This window comes from Typopeltis vanoorti, chromosome 12, assembly GCF_054136105.1.
Source record: "Typopeltis vanoorti isolate ZY-2024b chromosome 12, IOZ_Tvanoo_1.0, whole genome shotgun sequence".
Classification (NCBI taxonomy): Eukaryota; Metazoa; Arthropoda; class Arachnida; order Uropygi; family Thelyphonidae; genus Typopeltis; species Typopeltis vanoorti.
The window spans coordinates 94,605,118-94,630,373 of record NC_143560.1 but is presented as its reverse complement, the minus strand read 5'-3'; the positions used below and the strand labels follow the sequence as shown (position 1 = coordinate 94,630,373).

At 36.5% G+C, this 25,256-nt stretch overlaps 1 protein-coding gene across 1 annotated transcript in view; it reads left to right on the top strand.

Annotated features, from left to right (window-relative positions):
* Positions 1-25,256, top strand: part of LOC150101019 (uncharacterized) — a 78,273-nt gene that overhangs the window by 49,885 nt on the left and 3,132 nt on the right. Inside the window, exon 4 of the mRNA XM_090402148.1 lies at positions 19,810-19,911. Within this exon, the coding sequence (XP_090258274.1) occupies positions 19,810-19,911 (102 nt within the window). The remainder of the gene's footprint in view (positions 1-19,809; positions 19,912-25,256) is intronic.

Genomic DNA, 25,256 nt, shown 5'->3' with positions numbered 1-25,256 from the left:
CTCCTGTCTACAATTTTCCTCCAAGTTAATCTATTACTTGTTAGCACTCCAATATTGTCATATTGGATTGTTATGTATCTAAGATCCATGTGTTGAGTCTTAAGTGCTGTGAAGAATTCATGTTGGAGGTTTAATGGAATATTATCAGCACTGAGAAAGGATTAAAATCAGTTTTAATACTTCCAATATATCGTCTCCATCACAGAAACATCTTCAGGGATTACAAAAAACTTTTTGTAACAACATGCACACAAATATAATACAATAGTGAGTGAAACTAAAGTCCTATTTATGTGGTGCGCCCTTTATGGACATTTGCAGGTGGCCTAGGATGTAAAGAGGGTATCTCTGATAATTAATGTTTCCCAAATTTTGGGAAGTTTAATGCAACTGTATTTGTTTAAATTCGGTTGATTCCTGAGTGCAGATTCAAAGAATAGTCTTTCTTTTTTGAATTTACTATGGTGGAGCATGGTGTTTTTTTTCTAGGAGATCCTGTAGATTGTATCCAAAACATGGTCTGCAAGGTCTGCCATGGGTTTCCTCTCTCTCATCCCCTCTTGCCAATTTTACATGGAAAATTTTGAAAAATGAGCCATAGACTCTTCCCCTCTAAAACCTTCTATCGCTAAGATATGTAGATGATGTGTTCTATATTTGGCCTCATGGCCCAGACACATTAGATTCCTTCCTCAGTCACCTTAATAGTCTACATCCAAGAATCCAGTTTACGATGGAAAAGGAAAATAACAACAGTTTACCCTTCCTAGACAACTTAGTAATGCGCCTTCCTAATGGTAACCTTTCTTTCTCTGTATATAGAAAACCTACTCATATAGGCAGATACATTCACAAACTCTTCTGCCACCACCCCTCTCAGCAATATGGCATTATTAAAACTTACCAATAGAGCCCACAATCTTTTGTTCCAGTGAAACTGCCCTTTCAACCGAACTCAAACACATACACAACACCTTCCTTTCCAATAGCTACAGTGACTACAGAATTAAAAAAATAATCAAGTCCTTCCCCATCTCTTCAGAAGGACTTCAGAAATGTGATCACCATACCTTACATCCGTGGTACATGAGAAAAAATAGCCAAATCATTAAAAAAGTACAACCTCCATACAGCTTTTAAGCCCCACCGTAAACTTACTACCCTTATCCGTTCCACCAAAGACCAGCTTCCTCCTCTCTCAGTGCCTGGAGTATATAGAGTACATTGTGCCTGTAAACTGGCTTACTTCGGACAGATAGGCAGATCAGCAACCATCCGGTTAGAAGAACACAAGTCATACATCTGCAGTCACGATTATGGTCAATATGGCCTTGCAGGCCATATTTTGGATACAACCCACAGGATCTCCTGGGAAAAACCACCATGCTCCACCATAGTAAATTCAAAAGAGAAAGACTAATCTTTGAATCTGCATCTGCACTCAACCGAATTTAAACAAATATGATTACATTAAACTTCCCAAAATTTGGGAAACATTAATTATCAGAGATCCCTCTTTACATCTTAAGCCACCTGCAAATGCCTATAGAGGGCACACCCATAGGACTTTAGTTTCACTCACTATTGTATTATATTTGTGTGTGTGTTGTTACAAGAAGTTTTTTTGTAATCCCTGATAATATTCCATCAGTGCTGATAATATTCCATTAAACCTCCAACATGTATGTATCTGTACTTCTAATGCACTTCTGACTGAATCATTTCACCTACACCTTGGTCTTCCTCTCAATCTCTTTCCTGCCATCTTGGCATCAAACACCTGCTTTGCTAATCTTTCTTCACTCATTCTGTTTAAGTGACCAGACTACCTTAGATTAGCTCTGCTCACAGATTCTTGAATGCTAACAATGTTAAGATCCTTTATAATATCTTCATTTTTTAATATAATTCTACCATTGATGCTGTCTGTTTACTCACTTAATTTTTCTAAGAATTCTCATATCTATGGTCTTTAATCTTTGATCAAGTGCTTTATTTCTCACCCAACTCTCAGCTCCATCACTTAAAACTGATTTGAACAGTGTCTTGTATATTGCTAGTTCAGTATTTTGATTAATTTCTCTTTTATTCCATATAAATTTATTCAACTGCCTGCCCACTATACCACTACAGCTGTGCGTATTCTGTTGTTTATTTCCAGATAAACCTGTCTTACCAGGTTTAAATTTCCATCTTTATTAAAAACTATGCATAAGATAGCTGAAATATTTTACTTGTTCTATAGGATCTCCATTCAGAATGCAGCTGAAGTTTTCTATGTTTCTACCTATTTTCATAGTTTTGGTTTGTTTGTTTTTTATTGTTGATTTTCATGCCAAATTTGTTACAGCTGTTATTTGATTTAGTTAGAGAATCTTGAAGACTTGTATCTGATCTGTTTAGGAGTGAAATCTTCAATAAAACTAAGAGCTAAGTTTAATATTTCTGATTCTGATATCAGGTTATAATAAATTTAGTTTAATCCTTTATCCAAGTGTGAGCAAACAAAGTTTGCGCCTGAAAGTATCTTCAGGACTGGGGTAAGGTAGTGCAACCCCAGGGCGACTTCTTGCAAAGGTGAAGCAAGCTACTAACACTCCTATCTCAGTATCTCCCATAATGCAAAACACATCTCCTTGCAGATATGTCTAATGTTATGCATTAAGGGAAGGGCCACTACTCAGACTAGTTTCGATCTTTATTGAGGTCTCTTCAGTGGGAGCTAGGCCCAAGTGGAGATACCAGCCAGAAATATTAGCAGGTCATCTCTACCTATAGGAGTTGCCAAAGGGTGTGCCACCTTTTTAATAAGTTACTCTGGATTTAGAGAAAGATGTTGAAAGGTTATTTTTCACTTGGTTAGAATATAATAAATTTAGTTTAATCCTTTATCCAAGTGTGAGCAAACAAAATTTATGCCTGAAAGTTTCTTCAGGACTGGGGTAAGGTAGTGCAACACTAGGGAAACTTCTTGCAAAGGTGGAGCAAGTTACTAACACTCCTATCTCAGTATCTCCTATAATGCAAAACACATCTCCTTGTGGATATGTCTAATGTTATGCATTCAGGACTGCGGTAAGGTGTTGCACTACCTTACCCCAGTCCTGAAGATACTTTCAGGCACAAACTTTGTTTGCTCACACTTGGATAAAGGATTAAACTAAATTTATTATATTCTAACCAAGTGAAAAATAAACTTTCAACATCTGATATCAGGTTTATTGTCACTTTTTTTTTCTTCCATAAATGATGAACGCGGAGATAATGGACATCATTGTCTTACCCTGATTTTACATCAAACTGTCTTCCTGCATTTCCTTCGGTTCTAATTGACTTACAACTTAAATGTAGACTGTGTATTGCTCTGTATAATGTTCGAAATGCTACATCTGCAAAGCTTGAAATACAGATCCTTCTTGTATTCCCATGATTTTTCAACTATTTGTCATAAAGTGAGAATTTAATCTTAACAACCTCTGTTTGGCCTGAACCAAGCTTTTTCTTTTCCAAGGTTTCTCTTCCACAATTGTTCTCAACCTCTTTTTCAAGTTTTTTCAAGTATCTTACATATATCTTGGAACACTTACTAGAGAAATGTTTCTGTAGGTTCTCATATTTATTTAATTTTTATAAATGGGAACTATGAAAACTCTACTCCAGTCAACTGGAATTCGTTCTGACCCAGGCCCTCAGAATTATTCAATATAGCCATTGTTATTATTATTATTATTGTTCCGGGAAACTCCAAGGAGTCGACAGACTCATCGAGGGAGGCCCTAACATCATGTCAAGAACAACTATTCAACATTCACACAGTATCTATCATACCTTGCCTTGAACTCATTCACGGTCGTAGCACCCACAACAGACTCTGGAAGCTTATTCCACTCATTTACCACTCTCCAAGTAAAGAACCTAGCTCTAACACCCTTGTCAACCACGCTCTTGCCCAGCTTCCATGCATGGCCCCTAGTCCTCCCACCACCAGTCATATTTTCAAAAATATCTTCTGGATCAATCTTATAAAAACCCTTCAGTAATTTGAATGTCTCAATCATATCACCCCTCCTTCGTCTATCGTCCAATTTCTGCAACCCACAAATCTTCAACCTATTCTCATAAGGTTCATTCCACAGACCTGCTATCATCTTGGTCACTCGTCTCTGGACCCTCTCCACTTCCTCCCCATCACGAAGAAACCCTGGTGCCCATAGCTGGGCACAGAAGTCCAGATGGGGTCTTATCAAGGCTCGATACAGAGGAACAACAACTTGTTCGTCTCTGCATGTTAAAGTATTTTTCAGAAGCCAAGTGATTTGGTGAGCTGTTTTAGTTACTTTTGCAATGTGCCCCCTAAACTTCAACTCTCCACCAGCACTCCCAAATCCCTGGCCTCATCAATCTCCTGGAGTATGGTTCCACCAATGCGATATACTGCTGCTATTCTTTTCACCCCAAAGTGCATAACCTTACACTTTGCCACATTAAATTGACATCCATTTTTCCTAGCCCAGTCCTCCAAACTATCCAAATCATCCTGTAAAATTTTGACATCCTGTGCACTCACAATTGCTCTACCCAACTTTGTAAAGTTGTAGAACAAAATTGTAGAACATTTGTACCTGGATATTTAAGCATTTCTGGTTGAATGTCATTTACTCTATCTACCCGTCTGCATTTCAAGTTTTAATGGCTTTTTCCATATTAAGTATTAGTATGCACTCCTATTTGCATTCCTCTTTAACATTTTTGATATTTCTGCCACTGCTTGTTTTATATTAGTACTTCAAAGTAATTACTCTCCAAACATTTAGGATATCTTTATCATCTTTGATTCCTTGTACAGTATGCTTTCCTCTATTTGTAAGCTTTTTCAATTGACTAGAACATTTTACTGTTTTCCTGAAATTTATCTTTTATATTCCCACTGAAGTTTTATGCATAGCTTATCTCTCTCTCTCTCTCTCTCTCTCTCTCTGTAAGCTATGCATATCTCTCATAGATTTATTTCCCTATTCTTTTATGGCATCTACTGACTTATTTGTTAGGAACCTTAGATATGCTCTTCTTTTCCAGGACTGCTTCTTTAACTTTTTGTTTCTGTCCACTATGGTATTCTTTTCTGAATTAATGAATGCTTTCTTCAGAGTTTGTCAATGAGACTCTAAGGTTTGGTTCTTGTTTTAACACAGTTTCAGTTTTTGTTCAATATTGTTTGTACAATTGAGTCTACAGTTTACTTGCTCAACTTTCATTCTTTTTATAATAAAACCTTACCTACTGTTCTTTTCAAAGTTTCATTCCAGTGTTTCGTTTTTATTCTACTTGAAACTAAGTGATGGTCACTTCCAGTATCAACACTTTTATTCTGAAAAAGTGTTGATACTGGAAATCTAAACTTTTATGTTGGAAATCTAAACAGTACAGTAGGAAACAAATCCCACTAGGCATATAAGACCATTTTAGAGAAAAGGACAAAGCTAATAATGACGGTAAGTACCTGATGAATTTCTGTTCAACTGAGCAGAAATTCATCAGGTACTTATTAGCTTTATTATTAGCTTTGTCCTTTTCTCCAAATTTTCCTAAAAATGGTCTTATATGCCTAGTGGGATTTGTTTCCTACTGTACTGTTTAGATTTCCAGCAACGACCACTTTTTTCATTTTCAGTTTGTGTTCATATATAAGCTGCTTGCTTTAATGATTCAAAAAATTCCTCCACTTCTTCCTTAGGAGAACCTTCTGTATGACCAGATGCACAAATAAGTTTTGTTGTCCATTTCTCCATTTCAAAGTTTGTCCACATGACTCTACTTCCAATCAGTCTTCATGTTTGTTATTGGATACTATTGCCACTTCTTCATTGCCCCTGATCATTATAACCTGAATATTATATTGATCTTACTAAATGCTATAATTTAGATTTTGTATGATCTCGCTGTTTTTGTCTTCTTTGTCTCAGTAATACCAATTATGTCCACATGGTATACTTTTCCATTTCTTCTACAAGCTTGATTTCCATTCCATTAATATTACTTAATGGAATCCTGTATTCGCTAATTGACCTACTTAAATATGATCACAGCGATCAGAATACATCTTAAAAATTATGGAAACAACTACCATATTAGAGTAAAACTTCCGTTTCATATAAAATAAAATAATCACTCGACGTTTCGAACTTCACATTGAGGTCACATCATCTGGAGTATGCGCGTGCGCGCACACACACATACAAAGAAACAAGCTGTACTACAGTCTACATGGTATGCTAAGGTTACTGGTCAACCGTTGAAACTATTAACCTGACTTCTGGTGAGGAAAAAAAAAGAAAGAAAGAAAACCTTACTACATCAAAGCTAGAGTCCTGTTGTTGTTATTATTATTATCCATTAGGTTACAAAATTAAATTAAGTAGAGAGCAACACAAAAAAGTTACTCATGTAAGTATATACAGTAAAACCCCATTTTTACGTTCCCGCAATTTACGTTTTCATGCCATTTACCTCATTTTCCGTTGGTCCTGTCTTAAGGCCTATTCTTACGATATATTGTTTTCTTGCCATTAACAACTTGATGTGGACATTATTTCCCGTGATTTGCGGGAGGCAAACTGATTTTTGAATCGATTTCCTCTATTCAAATTGATTTCTGCAGAAATCTGTGCATTTCTCTTCCCAGATGGTGTTGCTTTTGGCTGTAGTTTCATTTCCGCCATCACAGTGCCTTGCACGCTTGAAGCAGTGATGTAGTCATGAGCGATACCATGATTTTTCAATCACAGTATGAATAGATACCGTGAAGTTTTCATATCAGTAATTTTAAACTGTCAGTAGCTCGTGGCACCCGTGACATGTTGTGATGTGATTTCACATTCACAGTGCTGTATTGAAATTGTGAACAAGGAGTATACACAAATTGTGAAATCACATAAACACTTCTACATTTGTTAGTCATGAATATTAGATATCAGTGAATAAACCACAATTCGTGAAATATCACTTCACTAGCTTGCAGTGTTGGTGTTCATAGTCACAATTCAGAAGCATGTGGTATATTGCAGAATTTCTGCTACGTAATTTATCATGTGACAGTTGCTTTCAAGTTGCAGTGGTGGATGATCCATGTTAGTAACATGGAGAAAAAAGACAGAAAATGTATTTCGGTAGAAGAAAAGATGGAAATTCTGCGACATGTAGATTGGCATGCCAGAACATGTGTGCAATTAGCAAAAGATCTTGGACTCTCCGCGTGTCCACTTTGAACACGATAGTAAAAAACAGGTCAAGCATTGAACTCAATGCAAAGCAATCTGGCGCTATGTCAAAAAAATGAAAATATATCCGGGCATCGACAAATGATGAATTGGATAAACTTGTGGCGGAGTGGTTTGTTTCTACGAGAGCATTGGGTATTCCAGTCGATGGTACTATACTCCGAGCAAAAGCCCTTGAATTTGCTGCGGGATTAAGGATTAATGATTTTACTGCGTCAAATGGATGGATTGATCGTTTCAAGACTCATCACAATATTGTGTATAAAGCGTGTGGAGAAAGTAATAGTGTTGCAGGGGAAACTGTAAACCACTGGAAACATGAACTAAAGACTATTATTCAGGACTAAACTGAAAAATATTTTCAATGTTGATGAAACTGGGCTCTTTTATAACATTCTGCCAAGTAAAACGTGTTTTAAAGGAGAGAAGTGTCACGGTGGAAAACCCAGCAAGTCGGTAACTGTTTTGCTTGTGGTCAATGCTGATGGATCAGAAAAATTACCTCCTGGTAATTGGTAAATTTAAAAAGCCAAGGTGTTTTAAGAATGAAAAATCTGCCTACTAAGTATGATGCCAACAGCACAGCATGGATGACCAGCAGCATCTTCAAATCCACTTGCATGCTCTGGATGCTGAAATGGGGGCAAATCACTGCAGAATACTACTACTACTACTAGACAAATGTCCTGTACACCCTGAAGATCTGCAGCTCAGAAATATTAGATTAGATTAGTGTTTTTTCCCCCCTAAATTGTACAAGTGAGCTTCAGCCATTAGATCTGGGCATCATCCATACATTTAAATGGAAATACAGGTATCCCTCAAATATCGCGGTTAATTAATCCCTCGATGTTACTGCGTATATCAAAATCGTGTTAATCAAATCTAATAATCAATGGTAAAAATTGCAATTCATCCATGATCGATTACTGTATTAATAATTCGATTTATATGATACTCTTTTAGGAAAGATAAAAAATGAATGCAAAGTAAATGTTTAATAAATACTTGTACCTATATTATTTACTGCAATTTTTTTTATCAAAAGAAGTTATCAAGATTCATTTGAACAGTTTTAGTTTTTTTTCTTATCGGCATAAATTCTACGATAACAAGCAAAATGACTCTCCAGACCATGGCTGTCCCATATATTTGTTTGTATATTTTCCCTTTCCATGTGAAATATCCTGCATGTATTGTGAATTTGAATAGTTCAAATATATCGGGGGGAAGTGTGACTTCAGTAGATTGAGGGTTTCTATTAGTGGTACATTTGTGAATAGTGAGGTGATATCAAAGCTTACTATTAAGTCTGAGCTTTTTAGGGTATGGTGTTGTAAGGTGCTTTTTAGGTGGGCTGAATTTTTGACAAAGGAGGGAAAATTGTTTATGAGAGTGGCTAGTAGTTTAGCTAAATGTCTAGCCAGTTCGTATGTGGGACTATTTATACTGTCCACAACTGGGCATAAGGGTGTACCTTGTTTGTGAATTTTTGGTGCACCATAAATCCTAGGTGTTTTAACATGGAAGGGCTTGAGTTTGTTTACTGTGTCTTTGGGCCAGGAAGTGACTTTTTTCAATAATTTACGTGCCTTATTCTTTTGTGTGTTGGTGGGATTGTGATCTATAATTTTGTATGTTGACTGATCTTGTAACAGCGTGTGCATTTTGTTTTCATATTCTGTTGTGTCCATCACCACGGTTGCATTCCCTTTGTCTACTTTTGTTATGATAATCTGGCTATTATTCTGTAGCTCTTTTACAGCAATGATTTCCTTATGTGGGATATTATTTTATTACAGAGAAAAAAACTGGTACTAGTTTTTTCTTAAGATGGCTGTTTCCCAGATTTTAGGCCTACTCAAGCCTACTATGGTCAAACAGGAAGAACTGTGAACATCCGCATCAGCAAACACAAAAGATACATCCGGCATTATCACTATGGCAAGTTGGGCCTAGCAGACCATGCTCTGGATATCCCTGCACACAGGATCAACTGGAAGAACACAAAAGTACTGCACAGAAGCTCTTACAAGTCGGAGAGATTGTTCTTAGAGGCAACAGAAGCCCTGAAACATAATCCAAATCTCAACAAATATGGCTGTATAAATTTAGATAGCCAACATCCAAAAATCCACTTTACAATGGAACTGGAAGCTAATAACTGTCTGCCCTTCCTGGATACACTGATCACATGTCTTCCAGATGGTTCCTTATCATTTTCAGTTTTTAAAAAACCCACACATACAGGGAGATATTTACACAAACAATCACCCCATCGCCCTTCTCGACAATATGGCATTTTAAAAACGCTAACCCACAGAGCTAGGGCAATCTGTTCCAATGCTCTTGCTGCTGAACTGGCTCACTTATGCCACGCCTTGGCCAATGGCTATAATCTCCATAAGATAAACAAAATACTAAACGCTCCTAAGAAACCCTCCCACTATCCACCACAGAGAACTACAACAAAACAGTCACCATCCTATACATTAAAGGCACATCCGAAAAGATTTCAAGAATTCTTAATAAACATGAACTACGCACCACATTCAGACCATGTGGCAAATTAGCAACCCTTATCTCTGCTCACCCAAGGACAGCATTCCCACTTTGTTACATCCAGGAGTCTACGAAGTACCCTGTTCATGTAATCAAGCCTACTACGGTCAAACAGGAAGAACTATGAACATCCGCATCAGCGAACACAAAAAATATCATCCGGCATTATCACTATGGCAAGTTGGGCCTAGCAGACCATGCTCTGGATACCCCTACACACAGGATCAACTGGAAGAACACAAAAGTACTGCACAGAAGCTCTTACAAGTCAGAGAGATTGTTCTTAGAGGCAACAGAAGTCTTGAAACATAATCCAAATCTCAACAAATATGGCTGTATAAATTTGCCTAAAGTCTGGAAGACAGTCATCTTAAGAAAAAACTAGTATCGTTTTTTTTCTCTGTTTAGGACTCTTAGTCTTATGTGATAGCTGCAATTTTTTTTTTTTTTTTCCAGACAGAGGGCACCAAAATTAGGAATCTAGTCTTTGTGTTGCTGCTACAATTTTGTTTAACTAGTCTGTTGATTATGCAGTGTTGTAGCAGCAACATTGTCACATATTGTGACAAACTGTGTTTTTGTGCTCTGAAGATGCTAGTTATAACACCAGCGAAATATCAGCAATAAGTTAATAAATTAATTATTTACTTATTTTTCTGTGTTCTGATATATACCGTTAAAAAATAAACAACATATTAGCTGAACTGTGTATTTATATTAAACATTTTTCATGTATCTGTCAGATCAGCTGTGAGCTTGGCAGAGTTAAAGGCATGTTAATCAAAACTCTTGCCGCGTGTATCAAGGGATTGCCGCAATTAATTTCGGCACGTTAATCAAATCCCGCGTTAAGCAAGGAATACCTAGATAGAAAAATGCTTGTTGAAAAAGCTGTGTTTACGCATGATAATGGTATGGACCCAAAACAAATGACCATATCAATCCTTGATGCCATGCATTATGTGGCCAAAGCATGGTTGCATGTTACTCCTGAAACCATATCCAGTTGTTTCCAGAAGGTTGGAGTTAGTTTGTGGAAGAGGAGGAACAACTACAGGAGGAAGATGAAGATATATCAGATCCCAACAATTGGTATGTGATAGATGAGTCTTCCTCATTTCAAGACTATTGATGCTGGTGTGATCACATCAATGGTACCAAGTGTAGAAGACATCCTTTCCAACCACCTTGTTGAAGAAGTAGTGGTTGAAGAAGACTGTGATCATGAACTTACCATCTCTACTAGTAAAGAAGCAATGGAAGCTATCTCTGTTTTGAGGCTGTATATTGCAAGTGCATCAGGAGACGATGGGGCATTTAATGCCTTATACACTGTGGAGAGGCAGAGTGCAGAAAAAGCAAAAACAATCAACAATTAAAGATTTTTTTAAATAGATAAATGTAAGTAATTGTAAATTCATTTATTTTCAGTTATTAAATTTTGTAATCTAGTATGTAGAGTCACATACTAGCAGTAAGTCATCTTTTAGCCTGTTTTTTAATGTTTTTTATATTTCCTGCTATTTACACTTTTTTTTCATCAGTCCCCTGGAAAGTGTAAAAATGGGATTTTACTGTATACAAACCAGTATGGATGGTGGCCAATAAAAGCTGAAAAATTGCGTAGTAGTCCTAAAGTCAGGGTTTGCTGGAAAACTTGAACTAAGTGGGCTGAATGTGTGCCATCCAAATTCTCGGGATTTTTATGCCACCATTATTGTTGAGATTAGGGCAGTTAATCAAAATTTCACAAGCCTTCTTTAAATTTCCATTTATATCAGGTTTTTGTATGATGTAAATAATAAGTACTTTTCCAATCAGTTTGGTGTAGAATGTTAAGAGTGTTATCTCAGAGGCCTGCTCATCAAAACTGTTAAATTTGATGTATCGTTTGTGTTCTTTTTTATAGATAGGGATTGTATGTCCAGTTTCCCCAATATAATGTAAGTTACAGGTGCAATAGATACAATTAACTCCAGGGTGGGGGGGGGGGGAGAATCCTTAGAAGAGTTGAATGTGTTTTTTTAATTTTATAGGTGGTTTAAAAGTGGCATTAAGATTATAATGATGTAGAATTCTTTTACTTTTTTCTGATAATCCTTTAATGCATGGAATATCTATGGTTTTACTATAATCTATATTCTTCTTTAATGAATTTTTATGAAGAACTTTATTAATGGTATTTTTGCTATATAGCCATTATTTATAAGTGTATTACTAATAATTTGTAATTCTTGTTTAAAAGCTTGTTCATTAGAGAAAATGAACAGGCTCTGTTTTTGAGGGTGTTAATGACTCCAAGTTTTTGTGAAGGATGGTGATATGAGCTAGCATGTATATATTGGCTGGTATGTGTAGGCTTGTAGTAAACAGTGAAGGATAGATTGCATGAGGGAAGATGTGTGATCAGTGTATCTAGAAAAGGAAACAAGTTCTGATTTTTCAATTTCAATAGTAAATTGTATACACTCATGTTGTTCGTTCAGGTGGCTAAGGAATGTGTTTATCGTTTAACAGCCATGTGGCCAGATAACAAAAATATCATCAATGTATATCTAAACCAAACTGTAGGTTTTAAACAAAAGGAATGCTCAGAAGCTTCCATATAAAAGTTAGCAATTGGGGATGATAGTGGTGAGCCCATGGCTGTACCTTCTTTGTGTAGGTAAAAATTATTTTACTATACAAAGTAGCCGGAACATAGTATGTGGGCAAAGAGAGCCATATTGTCGGGTGGAAATTTGTCTTCTAAGAGAAGAATTGTGTCACTAAACAGTGAAGGATAGACTGCCTGAGGTGTATCCAGAAAAGGAAGCACACAAAGAACACACAACACTTCATAAACACAAAACTGAAAAGTTTAATACTTGGCAAAGTTGATTTATTAGTCAGTTAGACTCTTTCATCTATAACCATTTCCTTAAAATGGTTAAAGATATTTCTTAAAATAGTGATCTCCTTAACATTCCTAAGTAGGTGAAGTTCATATTATTATTATTATTACTACGTGACACCTCCCGGGAGTCCAAAGACTCATGGAGGGAGGGCACCTACTCTACAGCTATCTCCACCACTCAATCCACCAACTACCATCATCATCTACACTAATGCCATCTGTTGCCCACCACTAGTATTTTCATAGATAATCACAAACATCTGTGCCCACGGCAGGATTTGAACCTGCAGCCTTTTGGCTGGAGAGTGGATACACTATCCACTCACCCAACCAGGCCAGCAATTATTCTTCTCTCTTCAAATACTTAATGGCTTGTTTGTGCCTTATCTCTTCTTCGAATAATGAGGATGTGCTGGAGAAAATCCAGAGGCAAATGACAAAGATTTTGACAGGTCAATAAAATGGTTCCTCTGAAAATATATTGGAGGGCCATGGGGAAAACAAGAGTTCAACATTTTTTCATTTTTTGCTTGAAGAATGCTGAATGGGTGAAATAGGTTGCCATTGGTGATGGTTGGTGCCTTATCGATGAATGACTATGAATCACATTACATGTGTACTACATTAAAAATTAAATTTATTATGCAGATATTTCATCTTACATATTGTAAGACATCATCAGTACAAACAGCATACAACAATAAGGAATTTGAATAAAGAAACAGTAGAACGCATTGGTTAAAACTATTGGGCATCTCTGAATGTGTGGCAAAAATTATGAAAAAATATAAAAACTCATCGCTACCTACAAATCCATCAACCAAACATAACCTGCTTCCTTTTCCAAAAGATAAACTTTCGACACTGATGCTAGCCGGCATATACCAAGTATGATGTCCATGCGACTTGTCTTACTACAGACAAACAGAAAGATCTGTTAATAAACATATCTCTAAACATCAAGACCACATCTGACTTATCAAACCTCAAATATTTAGTCTGGTACAACATGGAATTGAAAACACTAGCCACAGGATTCAATGGGTAAACACCAAGATACATAATCCATATATAAGCATGAATGTTTATACCAAGCAAGTGCTAAAGCCTTCCTCCATCGACTTAACCTTAATCATAATGACTGCCTCAGTTGTGTGGGAAATTGTTATCCTTAAATATATTAAATAAATTTGTGCTCTTATATTTTATTTTTAACTAATCTATTTTAATTTATTTTCACCTCATGAGTTAAAACAAATGAGGTAGGCCCCCTTGCTCTTTAACCTTTCCTATATGGCATTCCTCGCCCAACTCTTGTAACTCACGACCCTAATGCTATTAGAGTAATCGAGGGCTATGAGTCATTCTGTTTCTATCTCTATGTCTTCTCTTTAAAAATCTCTCCTACCACTGAAGGCAAACTTGAAGGCCTCAAGATAGCAGCCCCATCACCAAGCTAGACTGCAGATGGCCAGTAACCCTCTCAGTCAAAATGTTAACCCACTAAAAAGACTCATGAAGATAGTAAAAAAAAAGCAGAGAGGAACAGGCGAAACTGAAAATTATATCTCTACATACATATATATATATATATATATATATATATATATATATATATATACACACACACACACACACACACACACACACAGTGGGGTAAAAGCAGAAGAGAGAGCTAAATCTGGTGTAATGATTTTTCTACATAAATCTCTTAGAAACAGTATAATCCATTACAACTTTTGGAGTGATAGAATAATAGAAATGAGAATTAAAATAGACAGAGGCTATATGACAGTAGTTGGAACTTATGCACCTGAAGAAGGAAAAGAGGAAGACTCAGAAAAACTTCTACATCCAACTGCAGAACATATTAAATAAGACCAATCCTAAGGATCACATTTTGTTAATATGAGATCTCAACGCAAGAATTGGCAATAAATCATATAAACCAAACATAGGACCTATCGGAGAACTTAACTGTAATAGAAATGGAAATAGATTAAGAGATTTTACTATAAGCAATAACCTTAAAATAATGAACACCTTCTTCAAACTTAAAGATATCCACAGATAAACCTGGGAAGTAAGAGACACAAGAAGCATTATTGATTACGTACTCATCAATATCAAAATGTCAGAAATGATAATAGATACAAGAGTATACAGAGGATCTGAAATAGAATCAGATCATTACCTTTTAATTGGAAAAGTAGAACCAAGATGGAAAACAACAAAAAGCATAAGGAAAATAGAAATTTTGAATCTTTCAAGGTTAGACTTTTGGACGACAGTAGTATTAAAGACTTGTACCAAAAAAGAATAAAGAACTGGATGACAAGTATAAAACAAAATCAGAACATAGAAGAAGAAGAAGAATGGTCAAACCTAAAAACCATAATGACAAAAGCTGCAAAAGAAAGTTTAGGAACAAAGAAAAGAAACAAAGAAAAAGAGGCCTTAGGGCCTCTTTTTCTGATGATGAAATTAAATGCATTATTGAAGAAAAGAAAAAAGCATATAAAAACTGGCTCAACCTAAAAACAATAGAATCAAAAATCGAATACAGCAGAAAAAAAAAGCAATAGCAAAAGCAGCATGCAGGAGAATAAACAGAAACAGATGGAACAATTTTGTAACAAAATGAGAGAGAGAGAGAGAGAGAGAGACTGTACGCTCAAAAGACCTAATGCATATAAAATCCTCAAAAATCTAAGCAATGAAACTAGAGAAAAAGCAGATATTAACACCATTAAAATAGAAACATGGCAAAATTACTACCAAGATCTATGTTATGATGAAAACATTCAAAAAACAGAAAACTACCTTTTGTAAATATCTCTGATAACTTGGAAAACATCGCTAGAAGAATTAACAGAAGCATTAACCCAAAGCAAAACAGTAAAGGCTCCAGGAGAAGACAATATAAACTTGGAACTTATCAAATATGCAGGACTTGAATTCTCACTCAGGTTACTTAACTTTTATAATATGATCTGGAAAGAAGGAAAATGCCCACAAGATTGGACCAAAGCAATAGTTATTCCCATCTACAAAAAAGGACACAAATCTGATTGTAACTATTATCGTAGAATCGGCTTACTTATTACCTGTTATAAAGTTATATGCAAAAATCTTAGCATATAAACTTAAACGTATAGTAGACCCAAAATTAATAGAAGAACAAAATGGATTCACAAAAGGCAGGTCTTGTATAGACTCTGCATTTACGTTAAAATTATTAATTGAAAAACACAGAGAAATGAACATAGAAACGCACGCAGCTTTTATAGATTACACCAAAGCATTTGATAAAATTATCAGAGAAAAACTACGGGAAATCCTAGAAGAATATGAATTACCAAACCAACTCTTTAGAGCCTTATATAATGTATATCAAGATAATAAAATATCTGTGAAGTACAATAATTCAACATAAAGCTGGAAACCAATAAATCAAGGAGTACGTCAGGGTTGCCCTCTCACCAATTTTATTTAATACATACATAGATAAAATCATAAAAGAATGGAAGATAACTAATGAAGGAGGATTCAAGATAAACCATAAAACACCAGATTAGCTACTCTTCTTTTTGCTGATGACCAAATAATCTTTGGAAATAATGAAGATGAACTACAAAAATCATTATGGAGTCTAAATAATCTGATAAAAACATATAGTATGGAAATATCAACCAACAAAACAAAAGTCATGGCCTTCAAAGGTGCTAATCCGATAAGAAGCAAAATAGTAATAAACAACAAAATAATAGAGCAAGTAAATACATTCAAATATTTAGGTTGCACAATGTCATATGAAAATGAAGCTGATATAGAACCAAATATCAAACTTTTTAAAAGTAACAGGCATTACAAATAAAATTTTTAAACCCAATTATGTACAAAAACACATGAATAAGAATCTACAATACAGTAGCTAAACCAACCTTACTTTATGGCAGTGAGATATGGACAATAAAAAAAAGCAGATGAAAGAAGAATTGAATCATCTGAAATGAAATTTCTGCGCAGAACTGAAGGAGTCACAATAATGGACAAAATGAAAAGCAGCGAAATCAGAAAAAAACTTGGAATTACAACCTCCCTAAATGAAACAGTTATTTGCTATAGAGAAAAATGGAAAGAACACATACTAAGAATGAATAGAAGCAGAATACCTAAACAAATTCTAAATTACCACCCAAAAGGTACTCGATGCAGAGGAAGACCCTTAAAAAGATGGAATTGAGTCCGGAACAGGCCACTTGGCCTATAAGCCTGGAAAGGAGGAAGAAGAAGAAGAGTTAAAACTATTGGGGTTACAGAAGAGCATGTGCTTTACATTGGAATCCCTCTATGCAACTGTATACATAGATGGATTCCAATGTAAAGCACATGCGCTTCTGTTTCTTTATGCAAATGCCTTATTGTTTGCTGTTTGTGCTGATGATATCTAATGATACATAAGATGAAATATCTGTATAATAAATTTAATTTTTACTCTGGTACACTTGTAATTCTATAGTTATGGATACTCCACAGATCTCATTATACAAGAAAGTATTATCAGTGAATAATGGGTCTTCTGAACCAATGGAGATACCTGTATAACAATAACCTTTTGCAATCCATGGCTTCGGCATATTAGCTTTAAATGTCTTTACCCCCCCCCCCCCTCAAAAAAAAAGGCTTTCACAGACATTCTTTTTCAACAAACTCACTTGTACTTTTTATTATCTACAAATTCTAGATATAACCTGTTATGGAGTGATTTTTTCATGTTGAGAACACTATTTCATACAGGATTGATTAAAAATCCTTCTTGTACCTGATTCATTCTTCTCCCTGTTGCCCAGTTTTTGTAGATATTCCAAAGGCATTGTTCAGCTGAATATTCATCTGGAATTCCACCGCTTTTCAAACCCTGTGAAAGGAAAGCACAGATAGTCACCATCCATCCTTAGCTCAACTTCGAACTCACCCCTTACTAACTACTGCTCTTCGAACATTTTTCGCCATCAGTATTTTCTAGAAATTGTAATCTGTGGTGTTGTTTAAATCAAACATTAACAAATATTATCCCTCTACCTATCCATTAATCTCCTCACAGTCCTGTCCTGCCAAGTCATCTCCATCCAGGAGGTTGACTATTATGGATCTCTACCTGAGATCTATAATTGCATGTGTGTTCATGGGAATGGGTTTTGGTTTTTTAGAGGGATTAAAAAATCCTCCAACTCCTCCACCCTTGTAACTCACCATGTGATTGACACCTTATAAAGGTTTCTCTTGTAATAGATGGGATTTTAATCGGGTCTTCCCAACCGAAGGGCTTGTCTATACCACTGAGCTGTGGAGTCTGTCTCCTCACAATACTATATAGTAGTGTATAAGTTTTTCACCCTTTTGCAAAGGTGGGGGAAGAACACTTAAAATAGGAATCTATTTATGATCTTAAGATACTTATGAAATGTTTTAGAATGTTTATAAACACAAAGTTGAAAAATGCACTTAACAAATTGGTGTATTCATGAACGAACTTTTTTGTGGCATTGTATAATTAGCATCAGAAAGTATGTAAAATGAGATTAAAATAACATAGATGTTTTATTTACTGTATTATTTGAAATTATACTAGGAGTATAATTGAAATCTAATAGCTTGACAAATAATCTTTATTATTAAATTTTGATGAGTGTTGTTTACTGTTTACAAAAATCAGCTAACCAAAAATGTTCATGCGGTTTTTCATAATAAAAATTAAATAACTGCAGAAATTTTTGTAAAATGTTTTATTCATTAAAATAAGTACTTTCTCAATCTACAACTCTTTCCCAATGAGATAAGAGTTTGTAAATTCTTCTTTTATAAAATGTTTTGTCTTTAGAATTAATAAGTCCAGCAACCTCTGCTTCAATCCCTGCTTTACTGTGGAACTGTATTTTGCACGTGATTGTCTAGAACACCAAAAAAATGCAATAATCACTTGGAGAAATGTCATGAGAATATGGAGAATAAGGGAGTATCTCCCATCCTAAAGCACAAATCTTCTCATGGGTAAATTTTACAGTATGAGGTTTTTCATTAGACTGTAAGAATAGCACTTTCTTCCAGTTAACTAGTCCTGGAAGTTTCTGAAGTAACTCATCCTACACACACTCAAGTTGCATCAAGTAGATCTCAGTTGTAATTGTTTGGCCTGCAGTTTGGCTGACTCCATTCCATCACATGTAAACATTCATCTGGGGATGAAGCGATACCTTCTGTAATGTGTGGTACTGGATCATTTGGTGACAACCAATGATAACATCACTTCCTGTTAGAGTACAAGATTCAATTTTCATTACAAGTGAGCAAGTAATCCAAAAACGACTCATTTTTATGACGTGAAAGAAGTGAAGAACAAATACAAATTGATAGCCTTTGAAGTTTATTGTCACCTGATAATGCATGTGGGACCCATTAGTTTCCATGATTTTCCCAGTTGATGCAAGTGCAAACGAATTGTTTCACACTCGTGTTAAACATTTGCAAGAGTTCTTGATATGCTAATGTGCAATTATTTTCAACAGTGGCACGTAATTCTTTATTATCAATAATGGAGAGTCTTGTTGAACGTTGTGCATCTTCAAGTGATTCATCAGCAGAAACAAATTTTTAAACCATATCTGTGGTACGTTCTGCTACCACATCTTTTCCAGATGGCGCACTTATCTTATGGGAAGCTTTTGAAGCCTTTGAACTGAGTTTAAATTTGTAAAGTAAACAAGCCTGAATTACACCAGGTTCAACTGATATTTTAAAATAGTTCAAAGTTGCAGAAAAAATAGTACACACCAGGTTAGAACGCACCAATTGACTGATGCCTATCTGTGCCTTATGATGCACATAAAAAAATTGCACTCTGCAAACCACTACAAAATAAAACAAGTCATTGCAGCATAATCTTCTGAAAACCACACAAACTTGTTTGGTTACCTGATATATAACCATTTACTGGTTTGTACTTCCTGTTATTTTCTTTTAGTATGTGTGTGTGTAACATTTTTAGTTCACCTGCTTTTTTCCTCTTATTAGACCGTCCGTTATCTGAGCGTGAAAAGGTTACTTTACCTGTGGTAAATAATTGGTTTAATAACAGACGTAAAGAAGCCAAAAAACAGCTCAGGCAGCAGCATGGTAAGCATTGAAATAAAATTTTTAAAAATACATAATATAGTAGTAAATATGTAAATAAGTATATCTACTTGTATAGTAGTAAAGAATATAGTTTTTAAGAACATGTCTGTTTTGATCATGGACTTTTGCAAAACATGGTGGCCCTCTTATTCCATTCAAATGAAAACTCATATTCAGCTGTTATTTTTATTTCTATTTTTATTTTTAAAATTAATTAAAGGAGCCATCCCATAATATTATCATCAGTCATTATTTTTTGTTGTATATCCACAAAGGATTACAATAGTTAGACATAATATTTCACGATGCTTCTTTTCAACAGTTTTCTTCTGTCATATTTCTCTTGTGTGTTAGGCTCAGCAGTTTGTCATTGCCAAATAACTTGGCTTCATAGAAACCTCATTAAAGTCCCAATAGGATTGTTAATCCTATCTGCATTGCAGACTATGCACATAGAATTAACCATAGAATCTGGGAAGAGAAATACTGCAACTCTGTATGATGAGACCATTTAACTCACTTAAATGGTCTTTAGATGAGATGAGAATCATATTAAAAATGAAGACGTTAGGAAGGAACCTTGACATTGTTTGCATTCACTAGTGTGTTAGCAAGGCTACTCTAAGGTGGTATGGCTACTTAAACAGAATGGCTGAGGAAAGGTTAGCAAAACGTGTTTAATGACAAGATGGTTGCAGTTGTTTTTCCAATAGCAACTTATGGATGTGAGACTTGGAACCTAAAGAAGTCCGATAAGAATAGGATATCTGCTTTTGAGATGTGGTGCTACAGAAGGCTGAGGGTAATATACTGAAAGGCATACAAATGAATGGGTGTTAGAAAAGATCAGTAGAACTTTAAGGCTCTTAAGGATATTGACAAAAGAAAGTTAAAATATTTTGGACACATTGAAAGGATGGAAGGAGGACTTCTCAGAACAGTAATAGAAGGTAAAGTTCCTAAAAAAAGAGGAAGGGGTAGACTATCAATGAGATGGATGAATGGTGTGTGTGCGTGGAGCAACTAATCTTCAGAGGAAGTCTCCAGAAAAGCAAACAACAGGACTACATGGTGAGGCCTGGTGTGGCACATCACTGAGCATCGGAGTGACCATACAGCATCTGTGGATGTCCAGTGAACATATAAGTAGATGATAGGAAAGAAATCAAGAGGAAGACTGAGTTCTAGATATTGATGCCAACAGAACTCCCTTAAAGAATGAAATGTTAGATACGACAATATTGGAGTATTGACAAGTATTAGACTTATTTGGAGGAAAATTGTTGAAAGGAGATTATTGATAATGTAAAATTATTCATGTAGTGTTGTCATAGTAGCCTGAACACCCTTTGAGTCAGATGGTGATGTGTAGTCATGCACATTTTCCTGCAGCCACTGTTGTGTGGTCCTGGTCCTTGCCTTGTGTGTGCAGGGGCTGAGTCTTGTTGGAAGGTCCACTGTCTGCTGTAGAACAAAGTGTTGTTCAGGGGGCCATACCACAGGTTCCAGCAACGGTGTCGTGATATACTTTGGCAGAGGTTTTGACCCCATTTGCACAGAAATGTGATTTAGATACTGCCTGATACATCAACTCCTGCCAAACTATCACTGACACAAGGTGATTACCTCTCTGAATCCTGGGTGCTATACCTGATTGTTTTCGCAATTAAATGACTCTTCAATGGTGAGAATCTTCTCATCTGTGAAGAGGGGTATATATCTCTCTCTCTCTCTGTTGTTCGTATACTGCAGAGAACTGCCTTTGATTTTATCACCCTCTGCCCCATAAGTTGTAGTTTTAGGAAGTGTCCAGTAGAATGACAATATGCTCTCATTCCCAGGTTATCAGTTAGTACATATGACATTCTCTGTGAAACATTCAAAACCTTGCAACATTCCTTTCCGCATTCTCACAGGATTACTGCAGAGGCGTACCTTCACAGTCTTCACAAGCTGTTGCATCCTAACTCAGTGTGGTCGACCTGCTCTTTGACAGTGAGATATGTCTTCTGTATCATTATAATGGTTAATAGTCCAATACACAAACATCCTACTGATCATGAGTGTTTTTAGCATGTTGAAAATAACAGGTAGCTATATTCCAACTTTGAAATGCTATTACAGCTACACATTTCTTATAATCTCTGCACTGTATGTTAATCCATATAGTTAGACAACTCTCTCTCTCTCTAGTGATAAACAGACAAATGTTGACTGTGCACAGTGCCACTGATGGAACTGGGCTTGTGCAATTTTGTGGGTAGCATGAGGATGTGTGGAAGTTGTAACAATATTTATGGCAAAACTGTCTGTGTGCGTGTATATATCAGTGGCATTGTATGCCCATTTCGGTTGGGTGCACTGTTGTTTGGTATATACAACCCGTGCTACAAAATTCACATCAATTTGACTTTATGAGTGCATTTTTATCTATGTATGAAAGTTTTAAGAGTATGTAGTGCATCAGTGCTCATCTTAATTAGTCCAATGCAGTTAATTGTAGAATAACTTTGAATACTTTAATTCATCAATTAATTGTAACCAAATCTGCATAGAGTGGAGGACACTGCATTTGTTTTAAGATATATTAGAAAATAATGAACAAGAATGCTATATTTGGTTGATACATTTGAATTACTCCAGGGTGTAAAAAATACAACAGTAAATTTGGAAGAGGAGGATGAGGCTTACCTCCTTTTGATTTTAAACATACAATCGTCAACACTGTTTCCCATCGTAAATATGGACAAAAAGGTTATAAATTATTTGTAGAAAATTTTATATATATATATATATATATATATTTTTTTTTTATGTTGAGCCTATACACAGAAGGTTGGTCGGTCAACCTATAGTACATTAGTACAGCGTATGGGTGGTGGGTTGGGGAAGGAGGAATTTGTTTACATTTGATTTGAATGACTTTAAATTGTATTCCTTGGGAAACACAGCAGGTGGGAGACTGTTCCACAGTACAGCAGTTGCAGGGATGAAGGAAGAGGAAAAGAAACTTGTTCTGTTTGTTTTTAGGTGAACTGTGAAGGGATGTTGTGCAGCAGCTGTACGTGTTCCAATGAGTTTAGTACTGAGCAGAGGAATTACTGATGATATTTCCGATGAGCATTTCCCATGGAAATATTTGTAGAATATACATACTGCAGAGACCATACGTCTGTGTGAAAGAAGGGGGGGAGGGAGTTGGTAAGGGGTGGATCATTGATAAGTCTAATTGCTCTCCTCTGTATTGAGTCGAGCATTTTGAGAGAGCTTTATGGGGTCCCACCCCATATGTGAGAGCAGTACTCAATAGTTGGGCAGATTTGTAACTTGTATAATGTTAATAGCTGTTCAGGGGTGAAGTAACGTCTTGAGCGAAAGAGGAATTCTAATGTTTTTGAGGCTGAGGATGCAATGTTTGAGATATGTTTATGCCAGGAGAGGTTTGATGCGAGGATGATTCCGAGGAGTGAGATCTCAAACTGTCTGGAGATTTGGGTATCATTAAAAAGGATATTGGGAAAAAATGGTTCTTTTTTTATGGGAAATAGCACAGAACTGGGTTTTATTGGCATTGGAATTTATGAGGTTATCTGAACCCCATTGGAGGATGGCTTGGAGATCAGAGTTGAGGGTCGCGGTGGTTGATGTTCTGTAGGTTGAGGTGAGTTGTGTAGGGTAAGGCTTATCAAATGCAAGCGAAGAGTGTAGTGTGCTGTTGTCTGCAAAACTGTATTGGGTTGGAGGTCAATTGCAGTAGGTCATTGATATATAGCAGGAAGAGGGTTGGTGAGAGGACAGAACCTTGTGGGACCCCAGCATTAATTGAGTGGTGAGAGGATAGGGAGCCGTCCACCATCACACAGAGTGTGCGTCCAGACAGAAAACTGGCAATCCACCTACAGAAGCCCTAGGTCAGACCGAATGATGGTAGTTTGCCTAGTAGGCCTTTATGCCAGACCTGGTCAAAGGCTTTGGAAATATCTAGTGCAACCACTTGAGATTTGCCAAACCTCTCCATAGCCTTCGTCCAGTGGGTGACGTATGTGAGTAGATCTCCTGTTGATTGGCAGTGGCGGAATCCATACTGGCAGTCATTTATTTGGTGAGTGTCTTCAAGATGGTGTTGGAGTTGGGAATTGATGATTTTTTCCATTACCTTCGACAGGACTGAGGTAAGCGAGATAGACGGTAATTGGATGGCAGTGACTTGTCACCCTTCTTGAGGACAGGCTGAATATAGGCCAATTTCCAGTTTGTGGGATAGATTCCAATGGGGTAGGAGAGTATATATAGGTGACATAGGATAGAGGTCAGTTCAGGAGCACAAACTTTCAGAACAATTGGGGGAATGCCATCGGGGCCAGGAGACTTTTTTGTGTCTGATTTGGACAGTATTTTTCTGATCTCATCCTGGCAAAAGGATATGGGGGACATTGTATGTTGGGTGTCTTTAATGGTTGGGGGATATTTACCATTGTCAGTTATGCATGCATTTGAAGCAAAGTATGAGGCCGGAAGATTGGCTTTTTCTGTGGGTGATGATGCAGTAGAGCCATCGGGGTGTGATAGGGGTGTGATAGGGGTGGGAATAAGTGTTGGGCAGAAATTGCGGCTAGTTGCTTTGGCGAGAGACCAAAAAGTATGGCTGCCGTTTGGACAGGTTGCTAGTTTCCTGCTTTTTGCTCTTCCGAACTCTGTTTTGGAAGTGTTGATTGTTTTTTTTTTGCATTTATTACAGACTTCGGTGTAAGCTTTGAAGGAGGATGGGGGTTCTTGATTTCAGCCAGTTGTGGTATGTTTGGTGTTTTATCTCTACAGCCTTGGCACATCTTTTGGGGGAACCATGGTTTTGTTATGGAATGGCAGTTCAGGGTGCTGTGTGAAATGTATGTATTCATGCCAGTGAGGATTACTTTGGTAATAAGCTTGGTGCATATGTTTGGATTGGAAGGCCGGAAGCAATAGCCCAACCATGGGAATGCAGCATAAAAGTTTTGGAGGCTGTCCCGCTTGGCACTGTTATAATACCAAACTACTCTTGTGTGGGAGTGTCTGTATAAACGTTGTTGCATGGGGGGGGATGAGCACTAAGTTGTGATCAGAATTCAGGGGGGGGCTCACTATTTTCACTGTGTATTTGGAGGGGTCATTGTTGAGGAAGAGATATGGGTGTTTGGGGAATGGTTTGGGTTATCTGGTATTCTGGTTGGCATCTGGACAAGTTGTGTAAGCTCGTTAGTGATGGCAAATGTTTCGGCATCTCTGCCTGCAATATCTGTACGGCTGGAGGAGAAAAGCCAGCTAATGTTGTGGACATTAAAATCTCCTAAGAGGATGATTTCACT